The sequence below is a fragment of the Dermacentor andersoni genome, chromosome 6, assembly GCF_023375885.2.
Source record: "Dermacentor andersoni chromosome 6, qqDerAnde1_hic_scaffold, whole genome shotgun sequence".
Lineage (NCBI taxonomy): Eukaryota > Metazoa > Arthropoda > Arachnida > Ixodida > Ixodidae > Dermacentor > Dermacentor andersoni.
Genome location: NC_092819.1, coordinates 62,166,396 through 62,189,392, shown reverse-complemented (window position 1 = coordinate 62,189,392; position 22,997 = coordinate 62,166,396). Strand labels below are relative to the sequence as shown.

The 22,997-nt window shown below is 44.7% G+C and overlaps 1 protein-coding gene across 1 annotated transcript; it reads left to right on the top strand.

The window, feature by feature from the left end:
• Positions 1–5,538: 5,538 nt before the first annotated feature.
• On the top strand, positions 5,539–6,541 carry LOC126522191 (very long chain fatty acid elongase AAEL008004-like). Its single transcript, XM_050170930.2, has one exon. It carries the CDS (start codon positions 5,539–5,541, stop codon positions 6,370–6,372), a length of 834 nt encoding a protein of 277 aa, XP_050026887.1. The 3' UTR covers positions 6,373–6,541.
• The last annotated feature ends 16,456 nt before the right edge of the window (positions 6,542–22,997 follow it).

The following is a 22,997-nucleotide window of genomic DNA, read 5'->3' as shown; positions in this document are numbered from 1 at the left end:
CGTTTTGACAACATTTCTTATCAGCGATGCGCCGTTTCCATAATATTTGAAGCTAACAGCTATCTACGTCCGTAGATGTCGATGTAAACAAACACCCCGCTCTGGTAAATCCGACGCGGAAGGCTGCGCTCAAAGGCTTCTTGAATATGCGAGGCGTCTAAAGAATGTGTAGATGGAATACAAAAAGCAAGCTGCAAGTGCCGAGAAGTCAGCGCCAACAAATTCCAAGGCAGCCGCAACGGCAGACGGAACTCGGCGTGCTTTTAGCGGCCGCACCGTTAGCTCAACGGCGCAATGATGGGCCTTCTCATTTCTCAGCCAGAAGTCGGTGAGTGTTACATGGCTTCCAGGGACGACATGCTGCCCCGGAGAAGCCATTAATAACTAATCGCGATCCACAAGACGGACAACCGACGCACCTTCAACATGGACGCAGGTACACAAACCGACAGCTATGTGAAAGCCCTGGCGCCCTTCCAAGACGTTTCCAGCGGCGTACGCCAGAGGGCAGCACAGCAACATGAAAAAGGCGGATTCCTGGCTCTGGCGATCGGATTCGAATGTAATGGAATGCAAATGCGCCCTATGTGCTGAGGTTTTGGTGCATGTTAATGAACTCAAGTGTTAAAAGTATTTCTGAAATTCCACACTACGGCATTAAGGAGGATGTAGACTTTTCCCGAGCGTACCTTACGTAATAATAGCATGATAGTCATCTACGTCAGTTAAATTTACTTGTTGAGAGTGGTTTCACCAATTGAAAACTATAGGGACCCGGATAGCTAAAAGAAATTGATCTAGCAGTTACACTTGACGTTTCCTTTCTTCGTTTAAATGATGCTGTAATGAATTAATGTCGGCGCAGCTGTGAATTAAATAAAAAAAATCAGCAGAGACACTTAAGGCTGCCTGCGTGAGGGGAATGCAAAAGCATTGTAGTCCCTTCGTTGAAATGCTTTCTTTTCGTGAATTCCTTGTCCGCGCAAGCTCTTGCCTGCGTTACAACTGCGCCTCGGTAAGCCCAAATAAAAAAAAAAAAAAACGCGCCAAGCGTCTCAACGCGCTCGCTTGCTCGCGAGCAGTTCATAACTCGAAGGAGCGGCATTCAAATGTACAAAAATTGTTTTTATTTTATACACTCACTTTATGCACTCGGGACATGGCGCCACCTCCTCCCCATTGGCTGCGCCGCCACGCGCCCGATGACGCAAGTACTAAGCCACACGTTTCCACGTGACCTGCGTAATGACGTGCGCACTAGGCACACCTTTGGTCAACCAGAACCGTAGAGCCACCGTGGCGTCGGGGAAGCGTGCTTGCCTCGCATCCCGGAGGGCCGAGCTCGATTCCCGCGCAAACCAAAATTTACCAAGTTTTCTTTGCAAAGTCATTAATTTAATTTGTTTACGCGAACCTCTCTGAGAAACTTGAGGTCAATCCTAGCATTTTTGACGTGTTTCTACTTTTTGCACTGTAGGACAATTTCAGTGCCGTCGCTCGGTGACGATGTCGCGCAATCATGCATATAATGCTTTCGCGTTAAAGATGCAATAATAGGGGTGTAGGTCGTGATGTTCCTACAGCGCGCGTTAGCCGGCAATTCCTCCACCTGAGCGTCTCCTGTCGTGTTATAAGCATCTGTCAAAATGCGATCACTTAAATACTTACAATGAAGCTTCGTGTTTCAAGAGATAGTGAAAGGCTTACCATCAGCACTTTCATAATCACGCACACTACCTTAGAATTACAGGCTTAAACAACAAATTTCTGAGTAGAACAGCACAGGTCGCAGGAAGTACCACTCGTAAATTCAAGTTTTCGATTTAATACATTTTACCCGCAGGGGAGCCTGCACAGTGAAATAGCCGCATGACACAACGATGTTGAACGGCGGCGTCTCAAAGCTTCGCTTGTTTCCTGTTTGCCTTACATTTTGTGTTATCTATGGCTTCGCGTACGTCATGCTTCACTTCCCTTTTATTTCTACGGGCGGATGCATCACGACTTACGGGGCCTGCGCAAACCACAAGGCTCCAGTCCCCGTCTGTGACGCTAGTGAGCACCCCATAGGTAAAGGGCCATCAAGACTTGTTCAAACAACGACCCATGAGGGAAAGAACCTCTACCAGCACCAAGCGAACTCTCTCGCCTACGCACATAAGGCAAAAATGATTTTCCTCTGAATGACAAAGGTTCAGTGCTGACGCAACTGAGTGAGACACGGTTTTCCTCCCTTCTAACAATCTCTCCGTCCCGGGCGTCCTTTCTAGGCGCTTTACAGCAACCAAGACGTGACATGAACCAGGATTACCGCCTAAACTACAACGAAAGGAGGAAGTTTAGGCAGCAAAGTAGAGTAAGAGAATAGCTAAAATGATTATAAAATTATTGTATAATACTAAGTGTACGTACGCTAATTAAATAACACGGTCCATTCATCCTCAACAGCCAACTCAAGGCCCTGCTGTATTCAATCACATTTCTAAACTTGTGCGGAAAATAGTGGTGCGTAACATCGACATGGTAAACCTCCCTCGAAAACACAATCTTAACGAATCAGTCCCCGGCACCGATGACATTTCTAAGGTTTCGAGACAATGTGCAGCGATCGCATTTCAGCATGCAAGTGAATTTCCGACGCCAAACTACGCGAATTATAAGGTCGAACAAACGTCGCTGCAAATCTAATGAATGGACCACGTAAAAATGTCCTTAATCATCGGCCTGTATCTTCGGCTGTGGTATAAGTTGTAGATAATTTAAGCACTTAACTGATATTCGGAAGCCTCGTTAACAATGAACAAGGCTCCCATTTAAACCCACAGCGTCAAATCTTTGATAATTTTTCCCCTTGGTCGGCGTCTGTTTCGTTTAATCTTGCCAACTTTTTCACGACTATGAGCACTGCCTGCGTTGGCTTGGTCCAGCTTCGTAAATGGCGGCTTCTTTGACCAATGTTCCTTTCCGCACCACTTTCCCTTAATAACACAATCTCTCAAGCTACATGTTTGCACATCATACTCGTCGTTTGTAACCTTTGCTGGCATCTGTCCCGCTTCATCATAATTTTTCCCGAACAGACGAGATTTCACCAGAAACTCGACATCCAAAAGTTATCGTGTCTGTTAGGTTAAAAGGGGGCACACCGCGTAGAAACTTGCTAATATTCAATGACTACGGCGGGTTTAAGTCGTAATATAGCAGAAAAATCTGCAGTGGTAGTAAAAATTTTTGTTACGAAGAATTCCCCACCGACTGCTACCTGCAAAACAGAGACAGGCTGTGCCGAACAAAAGCAACATCGTAACTCTCACTAGTTCCTTTTTTAATCGAAAGTAGATTAACGTTCATGAAGACCTTCACCATCGCGCAAAAGAACCGGTAGACGCGCCCTCCAAAGAACACGGTGTGTACCAGGAAACGAAGCTATGGATAAGTATCCAGGTGACACGAAGTGTCAAAACGAGGATCATTCCGCCCTAAAATCATTATTATTTCGGGGAAAGGGCGACACAGTTGTGTAGACAAGAAACAAAACAAGAGCAGCCAGTTCGTCAGGACAGTCATAGTCGCATATCGTCGTTCTCCCGTTAATTTACCATGTTAATTTATTTCTTTTTACTGGGTGTCACTATTATTTTTTAATTTCTTTATTACAGGATTCGTTTCCCCTTTTTGTAAAACTCACTTAACTGCACAATAAACTACTATGATCGATAAATTATGACCACGCATTCTTTATATTTTAGTTGTCCTTTCTATATCACTTTGTTTCATTTGTGTATTTTATTTTATTGTAATCATTCCACCCACTTGATTCTTGTTACATTCTGCTTTGTGGGTGCGTGCCATGTTTGAGGATAAAAAAAACGAAAGCAACAAACGAAGACAGCTAGAGGAGGGGCAGGGCACCGAATGACAACGGTATTCGTTATGAATGCGCTCGTGGGATAATTAATAACTTCGTGCGTTAAGTACACGTGCTATTACGTTTAAGGGAAACCACTGGAAGGGAGTTCATTGCCAGGCCGCATGAACGATTGCCGCCGCATTTCTCTTCCAAGAGGCGATACGAACTCTCTCCGATGACCCTCTCTGTGCTTACAGGGTCTCTTGTCAAATTCGGTCACGGACGCCCCATCGCTTGGCCGTGAGACTATATACCATTGGACGTTTGCTCGAGCTCTCGTTTGTGCCGTACACACGTTCGATTTTCCAGCAGGTTAGGGAATCTTAAGGTGAAGGAGGAAATGCCAAGTGGAACGCGATGACTTGAATAAACAAACACTGTACTCCTGTACACTTACCAGGAGCCGAGCTACGGCGCGTTATGCCAACTTTGAAGCCGGCAGATCGGAGCTCGATAACAAAAACAACAAAAAATAAGGAAGACAAACTGGGTCGAGGCTACTTAGGGCACTGACCCTGAGAACTGTTGAATCAAGGATAAACAAGGTCGTTGCCGGGCTTACGTTAAGTGTAACAATTACGCTTCCCTTTTTACTTTTCTGCATTGACTTTCTGATGTCTCTCACGCCTGAAGAGGAAGCTCGACAACTTCGAAAAAAAAACGTCAATCATGTTTTGAAACACCGTAGCTTGGTTGCGCTTATGTATATACCGATCGACTGTTCAAATTTATCGCGTTGGAGGTATACAAGAGGTTGGACGTTTCCGTATGTTTGTGCAGAAAGAAAGTCATAAGGTCTATAGCAAAGGGCTTCTTTAGAAGCTGAAGAAAAATAACCAAGACAAAAGGAAGTGTGCTAAAAAAAGATGGGGCCTTTTCGTGAGCATGCTAAGACAGGATGAAATAGAAGGCCGCCCCCGAAAAATTGGGAAGTACAATTCTAGCGAGAAATGAGCAGGGTCTACACACGGGTGAACCATCGAAGTGTAGTGTAGTTATGTTAAGTGCAGTTAAAATGAGGTGATGAAATGATCAGAACACAGACTATTGTTCTACATGGTCGATTTTCGGTTTGACTTCAGGTCAACAGCCCCTCACTTCAGCTTGCTTATGCCACGTTTTAAACATAATGAAGTGAGCTCAAATATGAAATGTCATTAAAGCTGGCGTTACCGCGTATAATATAGTCGAGCTCCGATGTTTAACCATGACCCAAATAGTACTCAACTACAGTGGCAGCGGAACTAAATAATATACGTTAGCCTCAACGAGTCATGGTCGCCGAATAAAACATCGCTTTCATCTCGTGTTCGACTCCAGATTCATTGCCAAAGCGAGTACCCCAAGGGCGATTACGCATTGATCGAGCCGCCCACTTGCCCTTCCGAACTAACGCCAAACGCAAGACGGCGCTTCGGGTGCAGCTTATAAAAAGTAGGCGCGCGTTTCTGGGTCACGTAAACACCAGACTTTCTCCGCTGAATCTCTCTTGCTGCCCATCTGACACCGTGAATCTTGGTCTGCGTCCTTTGAGTGCTGCGTAGAAAGGCTGAGAGCACCAGCTGCGCTACGGCGAACGGCATCAAGACGGCCGCCGGATACCCGACAAGCGGGCGAATCGCAGCACCATGGCATCTGTCCTTGCGTATCCGAGGGATCTCTACGACTACGTGTGGTCGTTCCGAGACACACGTATAGACGCATGGTCCAGCAACGTCATCAAGGGCAGTTTCGTGTTACCGCTGATCATCAGTTACGTGTACGTAGCCAAGGTAGCCGGCCCTCGGTGGATGAAAGGTCGCGAGCCTTACAACGTCAAGCGAGGTATCCTTGCGTACAACGCGTTCACCGTGCTCGCAAACGCTTACTTCCTGTACCGGATGCTGCCGCTGACGTACTTCGGCGGCGGCTACAGCTTCCTCTGCCAAGGGATGGGCACCAACAGCGAGCGCGACATGATGGTCATCAGCCTGAACTGGTGGTACCTCTTTGTACGCATCGCCGACTTCGCAGACACCATGTTCTTCGTGGTCCGCAAGAAGTACACCCACATCACCCAGCTTCACGTATCGCACCATGCTCTGGTCGTATTCAGCGGATGGTTGTGGATCAACTTCGGTAGCGACGGTCAGGCCGTGCTCGGCATCTGCATCAACGCCTTCGTCCACGTCATCATGTACACGTACTACTTCCTGGCGGCCCTGGGTCCGGGCCTGCAGAAGTATCTCTGGTGGAAGAAGTACCTGACCACTATTCAGATCTTGCAACTGGTGGCGGTCTGCACTCACTCGTCTCTGCCTCTCATTTTCGACTGTAGCTACCCTAAAGCGCTGTGCTACCTGGAGATGGCACAGCTCGTGCTGGGCATCGTACTGTTCGTGAACTTCTACTTGAAGACTTACAGGGTTGGTGGGAGGTCAGGCCCTCCACTGGCAGAAGTGTCGAAGGAAAAAGATCGATGAAACACTGCACAATGTCTGGCAAAACTAAAACTGCGTTTACCGATCTAGCGGTGCGTTTCAGGACGCCAGATATGTGAACTTGAGTGCCAGAATGGTTCAGAAACCGTGTTTCCGGTGGTGATCTCGCGTGACGATAGTCTGATGTCGCTTTTTTGTCGCATCGTGACTGACGAACCTGTCTTCTTCACAGGTTTATTGTTTCGATCATTTACATGGCCGATCACATGGATCGATGGGCAGGGGATTCGCTGTAAATGCAATGGCGAACAATGCATCGCAGCTATCAATGATAAACTCGAACACCAAGACGGCGCCGATTTACGGCACTTGGTCACAGTTTGCATATCATGCAGCTGTGGAGGAAGATGATGGTTTACAATGTGATTGAGTGGGCACAAATATTGAAAATTCGACAAATCGTGTGGACAATGATTGCAAGCGTTATGTTTACATATATCCCACTCAGACCACATTGTTTTTGTATGCCGAGTTTATTGTTCATACACTGTGCTTACTTACTTCAACAGCAATGGTTAATGCTCAGACTTTTCTATTGTTTATGCGCGTTACCTGTAAATGTGCAACGTACTATAAGTTTTGTGCACTTGTTTCTGTTTATTCGTGTAGTGTGTTTATTTTCCTCAACTTCCAATAATTCATGCGCAACGTTTAGTTTTCCTTATTGTAGTGTTTTAGTACCTATTTCTGTAACAAGAAATTCACAACGTCGTATTTTAACATTTGCAGCTGAATCTCCAATCGTCACTCATGCACTCTACATAGTGCTTTCAAGGGTGTGACAATCTGTGACCCGTTGCAATGTCCAGACTCATTAAGGAAAGTCACTCGCCTCCTCCTGCGTGCTTTGATGCAAAATTGTTTCACCGAAAACAAACAGATGAATTTTTTTTAAAAATGCTCTGCAAATACTTATTAAGCAATTGCTCGCATCAGCACAAAGCTTAATGTGTGTTGAGTGTTTAGTGTGCTCCAAGCGTGCCGAAATTCTGGCAACCTGGAAGGGAGAGAGACCACAGGGGAACTCAAGTTCACTCAATCAGTCAAACAACCACCGCACAAAGTAGGCATACACTAATGCCAATGTTGTTAAATTACATTATTATCGCGTATTTTTTAATTAGAATAATGTATTTACCCTGTGCTTTTTACGATTTCGTGGTTCGGTGGCTTCATGCGGCAGATGATTGTCTTATTATTGAGCGCTTCGGGCCCCGTGGTTCTTTTCCCGCGTTGAATGACAGATGCTTCGGTTCTGTCATAGACCTGATGCTTTAGGCAGCACCAAGGATTTATTAGCGCTGCGTAGCGAACGTCCGTTGAACGCTCTCGCTCAGTGTTTCGAGAATTCCCCGTCTATAAATACAAGGGGGGGGGGGGGGGGGGGGGGCAAGGCACTGCCACGGATGTAGCCACTGTTGGTAGCAGTTCGCTCGTGAAAAAGTATTCGCATCAGTGGATGTGCGATAAAAATCCAGACACTCTACCATTCGCAGGACCGGCATCGTAAAGGAAAAATCCTTGTTGCTATACCCCTTAGGTTACACTGTTCTTGTAAAACCAGTTTGTTTAGAAGAGAGAAATCTGGTCAAGTTGGTACAGACTCGCGGTTATAGTTAACGGCACCGTTAACACGATGACGACGGCGAATACAAGTGCCACCACAGTGCTTTCGTCGCGTCGATCGCCCTTGAACCCCGATTTGTTTTTGACTTTTTACTTTAGACTAAATCTGTTCGCAAGTGAGACCTATTGCCCTGTGGAGTGGTCTCTTTACGGTCAGGTGGTCTCTAATGTTTGTAAGATCAGGCGATTTTTCAGCCGGTTTTCGTATGCCCCCTGTAGTATGCTCGCGTTATGCATAGTTATAGTAGCTGTGTAGTAGGCAGCTACAGTGTGAGGCTGTAGTTGGCTGCGAGGCCGTGATGCTGCTGAATGTTTGTTCTACTACTGCTTATTATGTGCATTTCACCACCGTTCTGCCCATCTGTAATCCCTTTTGGCTGTGTAAGTATTTATTAAATAAAATAAATATAAGAAATCAATTTCATTCACTCATACTGAAATACTTTTTTAATTAAGGATACGCTAGAGGATTTTCTGTGCAACTGTCATCCGGGAGCTTGTTGGAAGCCCCCCTGAAGCACCTCACTATAAGAACATGTCCCCAGACCCGCTACTACTCCGCACATAACTGTTAGCTGCTAAAGGTCCCCAAAATATGTCTATGACGTTGTGTTTCAGCTTTAAGTAAAGATCAAGAAATATATACAGATCCAACGCGCACGTTGGAATCTATGTGAAGCGAAGCCTTAGTAAAGCGGTAATTAAATACTGTACAACTAACGATGATGTGTTCAATTGTGTTTACTTTTAAACTTACCAAATAGCGAGCAAGAAGTGTGAGGACACGATCTGAGAGAATTTGCTGATCTCATTCTCCACTTTGTTCTCGGAGTCGCAATGTAGCCTTGCGTTTAAATGTGAAGTGATCTGACAATAAACCTCTTCATAGTTCGCGCTTCTTCGGGTCAGTTTGTGTCTTCGTTCCTAGTCAGGGTCCATGTTGTCTCCGTTAGTGTGGACCGTACGTGGCGCAAAAACAATGAATGAGCCAGCTGTTCGACACTATAAAAGATCACGAAAACAACCGGCTGCGTAAACCTTATAGGTTGCATTAAACTGGGTGATATGTTGGGCACGTCACTGGGAGTATACAAGAAGCGTTTCCGTTATCGTGTAGACTGAGTTTATTTCGAGCTAGAGCATCCATTTGGGACTGTACTATCAAGGTACGTATGTCCCAGTGTCTGTTTGCCCCCTTCCTCCAAGTGCAGGGTAACCAACCACGCTCTGTCCAGGTTAACTTCCTTGACATTTGATTTACCCTTTACTCTTTCTGTTTCTGGATTCGCTTTGATTCTTAAAGTGATGCCGCATAAAATTCAAAAAGCGAGCTTTTCGGCTGTTTTGTCGTAAATTGTTGCCAGGATAGTGAGAGTAACGACTGAACAAAACTCTATGCACTGCTTGCAGCAACGTGCGTGCGTGTGTGTGTGTGTGTGTGTGTGTGTGTGTGTGTGTGCGTGTGCGTGTGTGTGTGTGTGTGTGTGTGTGTGTGTGTGTGTGTGTGTGTGTGTGTGTGTGTGTGTGCGTGCGTGTGTGTGTGTGTGTGTGTGTGTGCGCGCGTGTGTGTGCGTGTTCATTTATATTCCACGGCACTGACGTCAATAACAAAGCTACTTGTCTCAGGTACACTTAATTTTATTACATACAAATTATAAGCCTCAGCCAATTCATTTGCTTGCATGCATCGCTTCATTCGCGACAGTGTCACATTATATGTTGAACGCCAGTCTATGGCCTTATGGCTGTTCGTCAGTATTCTCGCTTATGGAAGTTCTGTCGCTGGTGAGGGCTGTATACGAATATCTGTTATCCGCAAGAGTGTATCTACCAGTATAAATCTAGGATTACTTTATTTTTGTTTGTTAGTTAATACAGAATTACTTACACTCGTGGCACGTCTTTCAGGAGTGTACTGCAGCAAGCCAAGGAGTCACTATCTGCAATTCCTTTTCACCGCCAAATGTTTCGCGATCCTCCTTTCCGTTGGCCAAGACCTCTATTTCCACCTCGTTCGGTGACTTCGTATACAGTCAGCTGGAGGACAAGAGATTCTTATTGTGATATGCAATATGTCCGCTTTATCTCCGCTATATCTACACAATAACCAAAATGAACGGAAAGAGAAACCTGATCAGCGACAACTGCTTTTACTCCCGTGCGACCTAGTTTTGTATTACATTTTTGTATGAGATGCAACGATTCTGTCGTTCAATACAAGGGATAGTGAAAATAATACGTATGTATGTCGAGCTGGGGGGGGGGGGGGGGGGCGCTCACTCGTTAAAATTATTTTAAGAAATTGTAAATAAAGATTAGAACCAGGATGCTGGCGTATCTAAAATGAGGCGCGAGGCTTACGTTAGTTATCAGCGGTCACAAGAGCAGGAAGTAAATTCGCGTATGAAGTTGAAGTTAGATGCAAGGAACACAGAAAGAAATGCTTATGAACGCAATGAAGCGTATTGACGATTGTAGAACATACCACGATGATGGCGGTACGTTCTAGGCACAGAAATGCTGCACAGCAAGGTCGTATCAGTATATCGTTGCTCTTACTTGCCTAACGCTAACGTTTGCTGACCTTCGCATCACATATGTTGAGGAAGATGGCCATGGGATTAGGCCGACCCACTGGATATTATGGAGCCGCACTGTGCCAAGATCACGGATATCGCTGCTCTTGCACAAGCGTCGAAGTGGCATATGTGAAGGCAATTCACGTACGAAGATCAGCGGATACGACAGTGAAATCTTGCGGTTTCGCAAATGTCACTGTAGAAAGTTTGCACTGATAGTTTGCAGCGAAAGTTCTGATTGATCGATGGATGTAGGAGAAAGGGCGCGCTTTTGATAAAACAAGAAGCGATGGAATGCACGCGTGAATTGGATGACGCAATAACAGAAAAGGCTGCACTTCAGCTGGACGGCTGCCACATAATCTGGACAAACGTATTATAGCCATCAATGGTGCGTTGGTTGGGTAATTTGACGATGGCAGACACATGACAAGTATAACTCTTTGCTAGGAACTGCGTGGCAATACGGGACACTATGAAAGAAAGGGACCGAACGCAGCTCGGGCCATTGCATATTGTTCAGTGAAACTCGTTTAGCTCCAGTTAGTTTTAATACCTCTGCGGCGTGAACCTAGCGTTCAAGCTCCGTTCTGAAACGAAATGTTCTCCCATTAAAGCGAAAAAAGCTACGATAGATATTTTGACAGCGAAACAAAAGAGATGAACGCATAAGATACCACATGGTAGTTCAAGTGGGCAAGGACACAAGGAAACAATTCCAAATAGTACCAACACTAGCGCTACTGCCATGACAAATATTTGGTGCGAACTCACGAAGACTTATTATACCTATACGTATAAAACGTTGCTGAATAAGACCAGGCATTAAAAAGCACCTCACAAGGTTTGTCAATGGCAAACTAACAAGCCTTTCGCGTAGATCACGTGATAACGATCGTGTCTGCAAAATACTGCATCTATTTATGTCACAAGAACAGCTTAAAAGTGAAACGAAATGCCCAAGCGCCTTTATTCGCCACGCAGTTAGTTTCTCACCAGCAAAGACGAGAGAGAGAGAGAGAAGACAGGGAGTTTAGCCAGTGTAAGTAACGGCTGGATACCCTGTGCGGGCGAAAGGGACAAAGGGAATAAAAGGTGAAAAGAGAAAGAAATGAATAATCTTCATTGTCAGCCTATTTTTGTCCACTGCAAGACGAAGGCCTCTGCGATCTCCAATTACCCCTGTCCTGCGCCAATCAATTCCTACTAGCACCCGCAAATTTCTTAATTTCCTCGCCCCACCTAGTCTTCTGCCGTCCTCGAATGTGCTTCTCTTCTCTTGATCTCTCTCTCTCTCTCTGTCTATTAACGTTATGCCGAGCATTTTTCGTTCCATTGTTCTTGCGCGGCCCTTAACTTGTTCTCCAGCTTCTATCTCAGCCTCCAAGTTTCTGCTCCTTACGTCAGCACCGGTAAAATGCCCTGATTGTACACGTTTGGATTCAAAGCCCATTGTTTCAGGACCAACTAAGGGCAGTCCAGAGGGCCCATGATGTCGCTGGCCTGACAGTGCCAACGTGGCAGTTGAGTTGAGTTGAGTTGTTGTAGGCTACTGGTGGGATTAGCCTTGCAATTGCTGCCGGCAATTGCTCCACCCTAGCGACACTTAAAATAAATAAATCACATAATCAGACACAGACCTCACAGCCAAGGCGGGGAGCGGCCCGCCTTGGCTTAAGAAGTCGAGCCTCCGGATCTCATTACAATAAAAGTTTGCACACACACACACACACGTTTGTTTTCAATGATAATGGCAAGCTTCAAGTCAGGAGCTGACAATGTCTGCCGTATGCGCTCAACCCATTTTTATTCTTCTGTGAATTTGCTTCTCATGATCAGGGTTCCCCGTGAGTAATTGACTTAGGTAAACGTACTCCTCCACAGACTCTAGAGGATAATTGGCGATATATAGGCAGGAGCCTATGTATAAACGGTTGAAAGTTGTCGGTCCTCCTTTCGCGTTTCAGTGCATCCAAAAAGGCACCCACTAGCAACAGCACTGGTTGAGAGAGACAGGGCTTACATCGACACGGTGATTCCAGCGCGCAAAAATCTACTGCTACATCACAAATATTGGATCTCAGATGTCTCCTACCCTTCATGGCGACTCGTCACTCCGAAAATTGTCGTCACCCTGAGTATAGCTGAACGAATTATTCGCAAACGAGACATGCTTATGCTTGCAGCACAACAACTAGCGTTATGCCAGCTATATTTTCTACACCCTGGTTATATTCAAGCGGATAAAGATAGTTTTTGTCAAACAAATTATTCTAAGTCTCCTTTGTCATTCCAGAGTGGAACCGAACACACGTTTAAGCTGTCTCACACGACATCATCAACTACAGCAGAGCTTTTTGCAATATTGTACATTTTACGATACATAAATTCGGTGCAAAAAGAGAGTGATTCTCTGGCAGCCTTGGCGTCACATTATAGTGACATCAGCAATTCGCAAGACATGGCTTTATATTACGAGACTAAATGAACTCACAAAAGCAAGTGAGGCGGACTGCACAGCAATGTTCCAATGGATACCTGGCCACTGCAACATCCCTGGGGCTGTTGCAGCAGACGAGGCAGGAGAAGCGCATGTTAACAACGTCACATCTGGACTTCCTCTAACACACGGAGAATTACGGCACATACCAAGATACTAAGAAGCCGTGGCCTAGCTGTACAGCGCCCGCCTCGGCTGCGGGAGGTTGTGGGTTCTATTCACACCGCCGCCAGGCAGCCACTGGATCTCAAACGGGCAAAAGTGTACCCGGGCCTGGCATTAGGCTTCCTTCAGGGGTGATACGCTTGGGAAAGGGGCCTGCGCCCTCAATTCTCGTCGAAACCCTCGTGAGCACAAAATGAAAATTTATGTTTCGGCCACTGCCCTAGCGGCCATTTCGCATGTGGCGCCCCCCAAATGCACCTATTGAGGTGGAGACGCCTTCGATTTGAGGACAGACACCCCTTTCCAAGCGTTGAGATCTCATAATGGCCGAGCACCAGGCTGGGAGTGCGCTTGTACCTATTTTACCGGTAGGCACCCGGAGGCAGTACTTGCCTCCCACAGCCTCGGCGGATGCTCTTCAACAAGGCCGTCTATGGTTGGACAACCAGGCTCCCAGAGACAGCTCGTAAATCTCTATTGGGCCCCGTGGTTTCCGAGCGACATGGTTCGATCAAGATTCATAATCTTCAGCTTTATTTTACATTGACCCTCTGCTACAATTTAAAACCCGTCCACATTGGATACAAGTATAGAACCTTTGAATCAATGGTTCACCGTCTGCGGCTTGGTACCGCGTACGCAAAACACTTTCTGCATAAAATTTCAAGAGCTGATAGTCCGCAAAGCACTTGTGCCCACGTGGATGAGGAAATACCTATTGTGCTAGAATGTCCGCGACACGACACACTCAGACGACGTTGAACGCGTGATTTAATAACGGCAGTGCAGCACTCGCTCTTCAGCCTCAGGAAGATCTTTGGTTCATGGCCAACATATTCATTGCAGAGAATAGTATTACTGGCGTTCCAAATATTGCTAGAAGCGAGCGATATTTTCGGAAACAATTGAGTAGAGTAGTTATCGGTGATAAGATCACTCTATGTGTTTAATTTGACCCCGCTTTGGTCCATTCAGTGTCTGGATTGATGTGCCTTAGTGTTGAACCTGTTCAGTGTTTTCTTAAGCGCCCTGACTTTAGTGTAGTTATGTGACTGGAATTTGTGTTGCTGTGTTTCTAAGTCAACTTTCAGTTTTAGTTTGGCTTTGGAATACTTGTGTGCACGAGTATACACTTTGTGTTATACAGCGGTTCGGAGTTGATTTTCCGTTTTGGCGCTTTTATGTGATTTCTTTTTTATATTTGTGGGTTTTATTACTTGCGCATCTCTATGTGAAAAGTAGTAGCCGGCGCCAACGAAAAGCGACATCTCCTAAGCAATAATTAAAGAGAAAGCCCCCTCCCCCTTATTTGCTTCTATGTTTTCTTGAAAACTATTGTTCCAAAACGTTTTCTGGAAGGCGTTTTACAGTTTCCGGTTTATCACGAAAAATTCCCACAGAGCTTCGTAGAGCAGCCACATAAATCGCGATGAAAGCGAATTGAAACGACGTGCGATGCGCAATGTGAAGAAACGATAGATCGAGAAAGGGGCATTTATCGGTTGATTCAACCAACAAGAGTCGGTTGCTTTTAGCCTTTACGCTTAACGATCAAGGTAACTGCTTGTGATTAAAACGTAACTAAATAGAAAAAAGGCAATAAGGATGTCAAAGCGGCACAAACTACGTGCTGCATCACTCATATACTTACTTTCAGTAAAGTAAAATATAACGGGTGTTGTTTGTTTCTTTTATACCATAAGGAATTTGCAAAGCTCGCCTGTGGCAGATAGCATATTTCCAAAATATAAGCTTGGTTACTCAATGAAGCGGACATTACTAGCAGGGGGATCGATATGTGTATTCGTATAATTAACCAATTCATAATTAACTTTTTAATTATTAACTTTAGGGTACCTATCGCATATTTACGAATTGCCTCCGGTGTGTTAGCACGGCGTATTCACTTGAAATAAATTTTCAAGATGACAAAAGTTTCGACATAATTCCCAACGTGTGCGACGAAATGCTTCGACGTTCCAGTTACTGTTGTGCTTCAATGTACAAAGCCGCCCTTTTTTTAGGTAAGTGGAACAATAGCGCATTTATAACGCTTCACGGCTATACCCACAAATATTCTACATTTCCCCTTCGGCGGAACTTCATGGCAACGCAGAAGCGTAACTGAATGAGTACAATATTTAGGAAATTATATTTCAACATATCGGCCGAGCTTCACAAACTATGCATGCATGCACCTATCCATCCATCCGCCCACCCACCTACCCATCGATCCACTGTGATACTGATATGTTTCCATACTTGGCCAGTCGCCAGAATGAATGTGCCAAGGTGACACAGGGGATATGTAGCCCTAAATATATCAAAGTGATAGCGTCCCATTCACAGCCGACACCTTTCTGTCGAACGCGGCCGCTTCAAGGATAACCGTTGCAACAATGTTGCAGCCAAGATACTACAGATATGTAAAGTTTCAATTGGGGTGCAGTGATTACAACGAGATATACTGTGTCGTGGTATCAGTTGGCATTATGGTATTCAGCGAGACTACTACATCGTGTGTCTGCAGTGGCATACGGTACGTTGCTTTGATGCTAATCAGATTAACGTCGATACTCATCGTGGAGTTCTGCTTGAGTTTTACAGCGAAGCTGTATATGGCTACGTTCTGACGAGAAATGTGTCCGTGGGCAAGAGCCGTGTAGAATAGAAAACAAATATATAGTCGTCCCACTGCTGCCGCGTGATGTTATCCGGCGCGGCGGTCGCTCTGAATGTTATTGTCTTATCGACCATGTTATGGACGCATGACCTTCGTGGCCATATATAAAACATGGGATGGTCGCGCTCCTTCGCTCCCACTGGATGGTCGAAAAGTATAATAAAACGCAATAGTGCACCCACCAATCGTCGACATTAAAGTCTACCTACATGCCTCGACGGGAAGTCCTTCCTGTTGGTACGACTTGGAATGGAGTGCTACACGGACATAAATGTGCCGACCACGCGCCTATGGTCGTGTATATATGGATTTAACGTTTTGCAAGAACGTGTCTAGCATAGCAGTACAACCGATCGCGGTCTACCACAGCGACCTCAAAACTATGGTCACTATGGTAACGAATGGGGACAAAATAAAGACGATAACAAGCACGAAGTTACCTGTATGTGTCTTTATTCAGTCAATATAGCAATAACCATATAAATCAATATAGTTGTCCACATAGACATCCCAATACAGCTTCGCTGGTTATTCCTTCTTTATAGAGTGGACGGGCACTAACTTTCTTCTTTCAAAACATTGCTTTCGAGTCAGCTGAAGAAGGCTGATTACTAGCTGAGAAAATGTACTTCAAACTTTCCTATGCTACTGCTTTATTACCTATGCTATACCATTGCTGAAAGCTATAGCGAAGTTAGTTATTGGCCTCATCTTCCCTGAGACCCGATGAAAGTTCAATTCTCATTACCGACTGGTGTGTGCTACAAACGTGAAACCTCCAGTTTAATTAATTAATTAATTAATTTTTTTAACTACCGTGGTTGGTTGCTGAAAACAGCATCTACATGCAACTGAGAAAGGAATCCTCTCTTCGTGTTGGCTGCCTTTAGAACAAGTTTTTTTCTTCCTAAACATAAAGATGAAGCAGTAACATCTCTTCGTGATTCGCCATGTTGATGCTACATTTATTTTGGTATCACGTCGCAGTAAGCAGAACAAACTTCGCATGTGCATATCGTCATCTGTGACGACACAATGGACAATATCAAATTAACGCGAACGCTCATGAAAGCTGACGCAAGAATACAGCTAAATCAGTTCAATACAGTTCCCCGTGCATGTTACTTAATATCCGGGATGTATATTTTAGTAACATGTTCAAAGTTGTTTTCAAAAGCATTCAAAGCAATGTCCACTATAATGTAAAGTCAGGAGCCAAAATTTCAAAACGGACGGCACTGCAAAAGTAGAAAAAGAAACAAATTCTTTGCAGTCCACGGAGCATGCTAGTTGAAATGAAGTATTAAGCCTAAGTGTGTTCGTTCGACCAATGCAGTGTAATGAATCAATTGCAAGTTGCGGAGCTATGGATTATATTCCGGGGTTTTGCGTGGCAAAACCACGACGCGATTATGAAGCACGCCATAGTGGGGAACTCCAGATTGATCTTGATCCCCTGGCGTTCTTTAACCTGCACCCAAGGCACCGCACACGGGTGTTCTTGCATTTCGGCTCCTACGAAATGCGGCCGCCGTGGTCGGCCGCATTTCTAGCGCTGTTCTGCTATTAAAGAACCATGCAATTTTCTAATACAATCTTAAGGGGGCACTGAAGAGAAACGCCGTATCAGCGCAGACTGCTAAAGTATTATTTCAATGCCCTATCTTCGTTATTCTCGCCGTAATATTATTAGAACAAAAGAAAATATAGTCCGAGATATATTTTAAAAATTTGGGCCCAAACCCAATCGCCGACAAACGTTGATCAGACGTGTCCCGCATTTCAATATATTTGTCTCGTATATTGGCTGGTGTTGTTCATTAAAGATTTCTTGAAAACTTGCTATGCGCTGCTCAGTCTTTGGCTCTTTTAGAAACTTAGACCATCTTTGCCAATGACAGGTTAAAACGAAGCACCAGCAGACGCCATCAAAAATCCATGACGTCATGGGAAGCTGGTGCGGGAACACGCTTTTTTTTTTTTTTTTGCCGTCTACATAGCTTATCGAAAAGACTCCCCACATAATAAAGGTGTTTTTTTTCTTCTTTTCTTTCTTTTTTGCAAATGCGGGAGTAAAATTTACTACTACTGCTAAAACTATTTTTTTCTATTTAGTCTCCCTGTAACATTATTGCTATTTAGAGGCCCTTCCAATATCGACATCGCTGTTAGTGTTCACACGTGCGTCTCTAAATACAGGGTGTTTCACGTAACTTGTGCCAACGGTTTTAAAAAAGTGGTTAGCCGCAGCTGAATGAAACTAACCCACATATTTTGCCGTCATGTAGCGCTCCACAGAGAATTTCTTTATATATTCCGCTTAATTACTTACTTAACTGAGACAAAATATGCAAAACTTTTAATGTTCACTTTAGGGCCAAGTGCGTTTCGTTGTGTTGTAGGGGAGGTTACGAAGCGACCGATCCAATTTTTGTTTTGATTTTTTTTTTTTTCGCACACGTACATGCTGCGTGGCGTTTTTTTTTTTCCTCGCAGTTCAAGGAAAGCCCGCGAAATATGAAAGAAAACCACGTGACTGAGCTCGCGCGCTATCGTATTGCAGCGCTCTCAATCGCAGTTCGTGCGAAAGAACCGCGCGCGCGGACCACGGCTAAGTGAGCGGCCGCGGCTCTAGGAATCGGCTTCACGGCGCGTCAACATCATTGGCGGCGGCACACGTAAAAGACGCACCGTCGTGCCTGATAAGCGTTAGGAGCTATCGCGGTTTTCACTACGTCGCGTGAAAGACAGGCGAAGTTGAGTTAGCCAAAAAAGGCTTTTGACCTATTGCGGAGGGATGATTGCAGAACTTTGGAATAGCCGACGTTAGGATGGATAGTTGGGCGTGTTGGTTAAGCATGATTTCTGAAGTGAAGGCGCTAAAAAGACGGAGGACAAAGAAGAAACACACACACACAGGGCGCCGAAGTGTGTGTGTGTTTCTTCTTTGTCCTCCGTCTTTTTAGCGCCTTCACTTCAGAAATCATGTTTGGAATAGCCCTACGTTATAGCGCCCCTGTTTCCTGACGCCAGCTGCCATCGTCAGTCTGGAGCCATGTGTGTCCAGTCAGTGCGTTCAGGGCCGCGATGTTACAACAGTTCGGTGAGCGAACCGTTAGCTCACTCTCCCGTGATTGGTAAGAACCTCATTTCGTCAACAAAAGGCGCGATTTCGACCAATCACGCGTGAGCAAGCGTTTCCGAACCGTCATGAGATTGCTCCCAGGTCGCGCCCCAGGACACCGTCCACGATCTCGGTGATTCTTCGGAGACGTATATAAGTACGCATGCTCTGCGCGACAGGCGACGACCCTCGTGCGACCACAACGGGTTAAGGACACCACCACTGCCACGCTTAGAGGAAAACAAAGCGTTCGCAGCCAGCGCACTAAGAAATACGTAATTGGACAAAGCGGAACGCCAGCGCAATAGATGGGAAAAAAACATCTCGCCCAGCCGTTACGTCAGCACGCGATGCAGTGCAGCGTACGTACGATTCAGTGAAAATGCAGAAGGAAATACCGTGCATTAGCAAGGGCTCCTATGTGTCCAACGACGTGCGAGTAATATATATATATATATATATATATATATATATATATATATATATATGTATATATATATATATATATATATATATATATATATATATATATATATATAGGTGTGACGTATGAAGGCAGTCGCTGGTATTCACGTGTGAATGTGTGAATGTGTGTATGTGCTGGGAGTTGCTAACGGGAAAATCGTAGTGCGAACGAAACGCGTTGTCGTTCCACAGTTGAGCTACAACTTTCCCCTAAGCTCCATCGACTAATCAGCCCAGCAATGCGCCCTAACATGCTATATACTTCGACACATGTAACCTCGAGCCACGACTGAAATTAACAAAAACACAAATATCAACTTGCTTTAGTAACCTCGTAACCTTTATGTTATAGGTTACTTGCAACTAAAGGTAAACTTAAACGTCAACTTGCTAAGAGTGTAAGACGAGCGCCATCAACTAGGTAGCGCTCATCCTCCCTGATCTTCCTTTCTTCTGTCCCCGTTTTTCGAGCTTCAAGTCAAGTATGCGTTCTCACATACCCGCCCAAATTCCAGCTCTTATATGCATCACGTATTATATGTATAATGCTAACGCATTAAAATGTTTGCATGCAGGCTACTTAATGATGCATTCTTCGTATTAGTTTGCAGATCGCTCTAACACATAAAATAATATAATTACGTATTGGATGGTGGGATCGTATACCCTATAGTCTTCCGGCAAAACAATCTGATGCTCAAATCGTTAGGTCACGATGAGCCTTATTTTTCTCTCTCTATCTCTGTATTAGCGACTTGAATATATACACACACAAAAAAACGCGAATTCTTTCGTGCCAACGCCAAGTAGCCCTTTGAGACGACTGGCACATTCATCATGTTCGGTGGCGTGTGCATCGCTTTTAGTTTTACAGCATTTTATTCATTGCTTCATGAAGGTTTCGCTTCACATAGATTCGAACACATGCCCAGGAATTCTGGACAGTGCCCCTTCGGCAATCTGTTGAACTTCCCGCAATATGCCGCCGTAGCTTAATGGGTAGCATGTTCAAAAAATATATATATTTCAAAATATATGTCGAGTTTCAACAAAGTTTCAGGTAGTGGCGTCAAGAGTTCACTTCCTTCCAATAACATGCGACTGTGCGGCGCATAGTCGGCACTTGGTGCTGCAAGTGCTGCATTATAGCAGTGTTTTGGTCAGGACCAAAGCACTGCTGTAACGCAGTACTAAGTGCCCATTAAGTGCCGTAGTTGAGTACGTTAATAGAAGGAAGGGTCCTGTCCATGTTGCTAACAAAAACTTGTTGAAACTCGGCCAGTTTCAAAATACAAGTTTCAAATATGCTGTCCACTGAACCACGCTGGTGCACTGCGGTGAAGCTGAACAGTAGGCGCAATGTTAAAGATATCTCGGCATGCGTGCGTGGGATCTGCATAACTTTCTTTTTATTTAGAAGATCGGTCTTTTAATAAGAAATTGATGAACAATGCCAGACTTAATATATAACATTGAGACATGAACTTTTCAGCTCTGTAACTTAGTAATAATAAACAATATCGGAATTCTGCGACGCATACCTATTATATCTAAAGCAGACAAAATTGATGCAATAAACAGCGCCCTGAAATATACCAATCATTAGTGAGTGGGACATCTGCAAAATTTCCACTAAGTTTCACGTGAGCTATAAATTCACGCATGAAATTTGTACACTTCAAATACTCACACAGATTTAGTTTGCAGAACCGCGATATCTGGTTCCGGTGCAGAATTACAAATTTGTAAACTTCGCTTCGCGCTTCAATTTTTCTTTCAGCTACTGATTTTCGGCAATGTTTGTAAAATATTTGAAGTCATAAATCAAAATTCTTATTTCTACAGTCGATAGAATGCAGCTTTCTCTATTAACTACAAGCGCTTTCATTCAAATTAGTTACGCAGGTGCCTTATAAGATCACTTCTGCGTTTCATACGTATTTGAAAAGGAGAATCGGAGTTGGCCCCCAAGGCAAAGTTTCCTGACGGAAGTTCTTGCGCAGGAGCTCCCATCTAAATACATGAGAACGGATCAATCGTTTTTCTTGGCAACACCTGCATCTAACTCGATTAGATTTGTTGCATTTAAAGGAGATGGTTAAAATGTAGTGACTCTTGAAAGCGAAATTTTGATTTAGATTGTTCATTTTTTATACGAATTGGCGAAAATCGCAACATTTCAAGAAACAATACTATAACGTTTACAACTATAACTCAGCAATGAGAAACGACATCACAATTTTGAATTATACACCTAATTGTACAATTTAATGTGGGTAAAATTGGTGTAATAAAAACCCATCTGAACTGTGTCATTAACATGCGAGTAGGACTTTTGCAAAACCCTCGCGAACACTTACCAGGTTTACATCAGCTGTAAATAAACAGACAAAATTTGTGCGTTTTAGATGCTCTAACTAACACATTTTACAGAACTGTATTATTTGTTTTGTGGGCAGACTTACTGGTTTGTGAACTTTGTGCTTCTCGTTTTCTTTTTTCTTAAACAACAATATTTGGAAACATTTCTTTAAATGTCCTAAACCAATATTTTGCTTGTTATAGTCACATGAAATTAACTTTCTCTCTCAAATGGAAGGAATTCCATTCAGGTCCACCTAGCTGTTGTTCCATAAAAGCATTTCTGCGTTTTACACATATCTTAAATAGGCGGCATTGCAGTTGGCCCCGAGCTAAAGCGTCCTCTTAAGCCCTGGATACTTCGTCAAATATTTGTTTTTGTTCAACTAGCGCCTATGCCAGCAAAACAACAAGTAACGTTACAACATCCGAGATACGTGAAAACGTTAGCGAAGTAGATCGAAAACACGAACAAGGACGCAGGCGCATGCACGCGCGGCTCTTTTCCCACGATAACCAACGATTAGCCAACCGTGTCACTGGCTGGCCGCGACAGCGTCAAGCACCTCGCCACGACGACATAACCACGACACGGAGCAAAGGAGTTTTGCCATCGCAGGGCACTGCCGGCGACTGTCGAACGCTCTTGGGAGCTCAACCGTTGCGACACGGGATCAGCTTGCTCGTAATTATGCGCGAGCGATCGCGTTTCCCTCGAGCTCACCGACGCCGAGGGTATATAGGGGCGCCGGTGAGAAGCATCTGGAGCGCTGCCGCTGACCTTTGCGGAGAACAGCACTCGTACGCCCGCAAACACAAGCACAGCAAGCATCAAAGGGGAAAGATTGGCATCCACGTAGCACTGTAGCAGGGAGCTACAAAGAGAACCCCCCCCCCCCCCCCAGACGGGTTTCCGAGAAAGAAAACACCGTAATTGAAGAAAAATTCTTCCCACTCCCGGGACCGAACCCGGGACCAAGGACTATCCGCGGGACGTTCACTCTACCGTCTGAGCTCATCAGGGCGCTAGCAGTTTGCAGGGTGAGGTCGAACTGATCGACGCGTCGAATCCATTTTTTTTTCCTTCATGAAACTTCATCCACC

Coding starts and splice junctions, on each gene's coding strand:
- LOC126522191 (XM_050170930.2), top strand. CDS start 5,539: ATGGCATCTGTCCTTGCGTATCCGAGGGATCTCTACGACTACGTGTGG.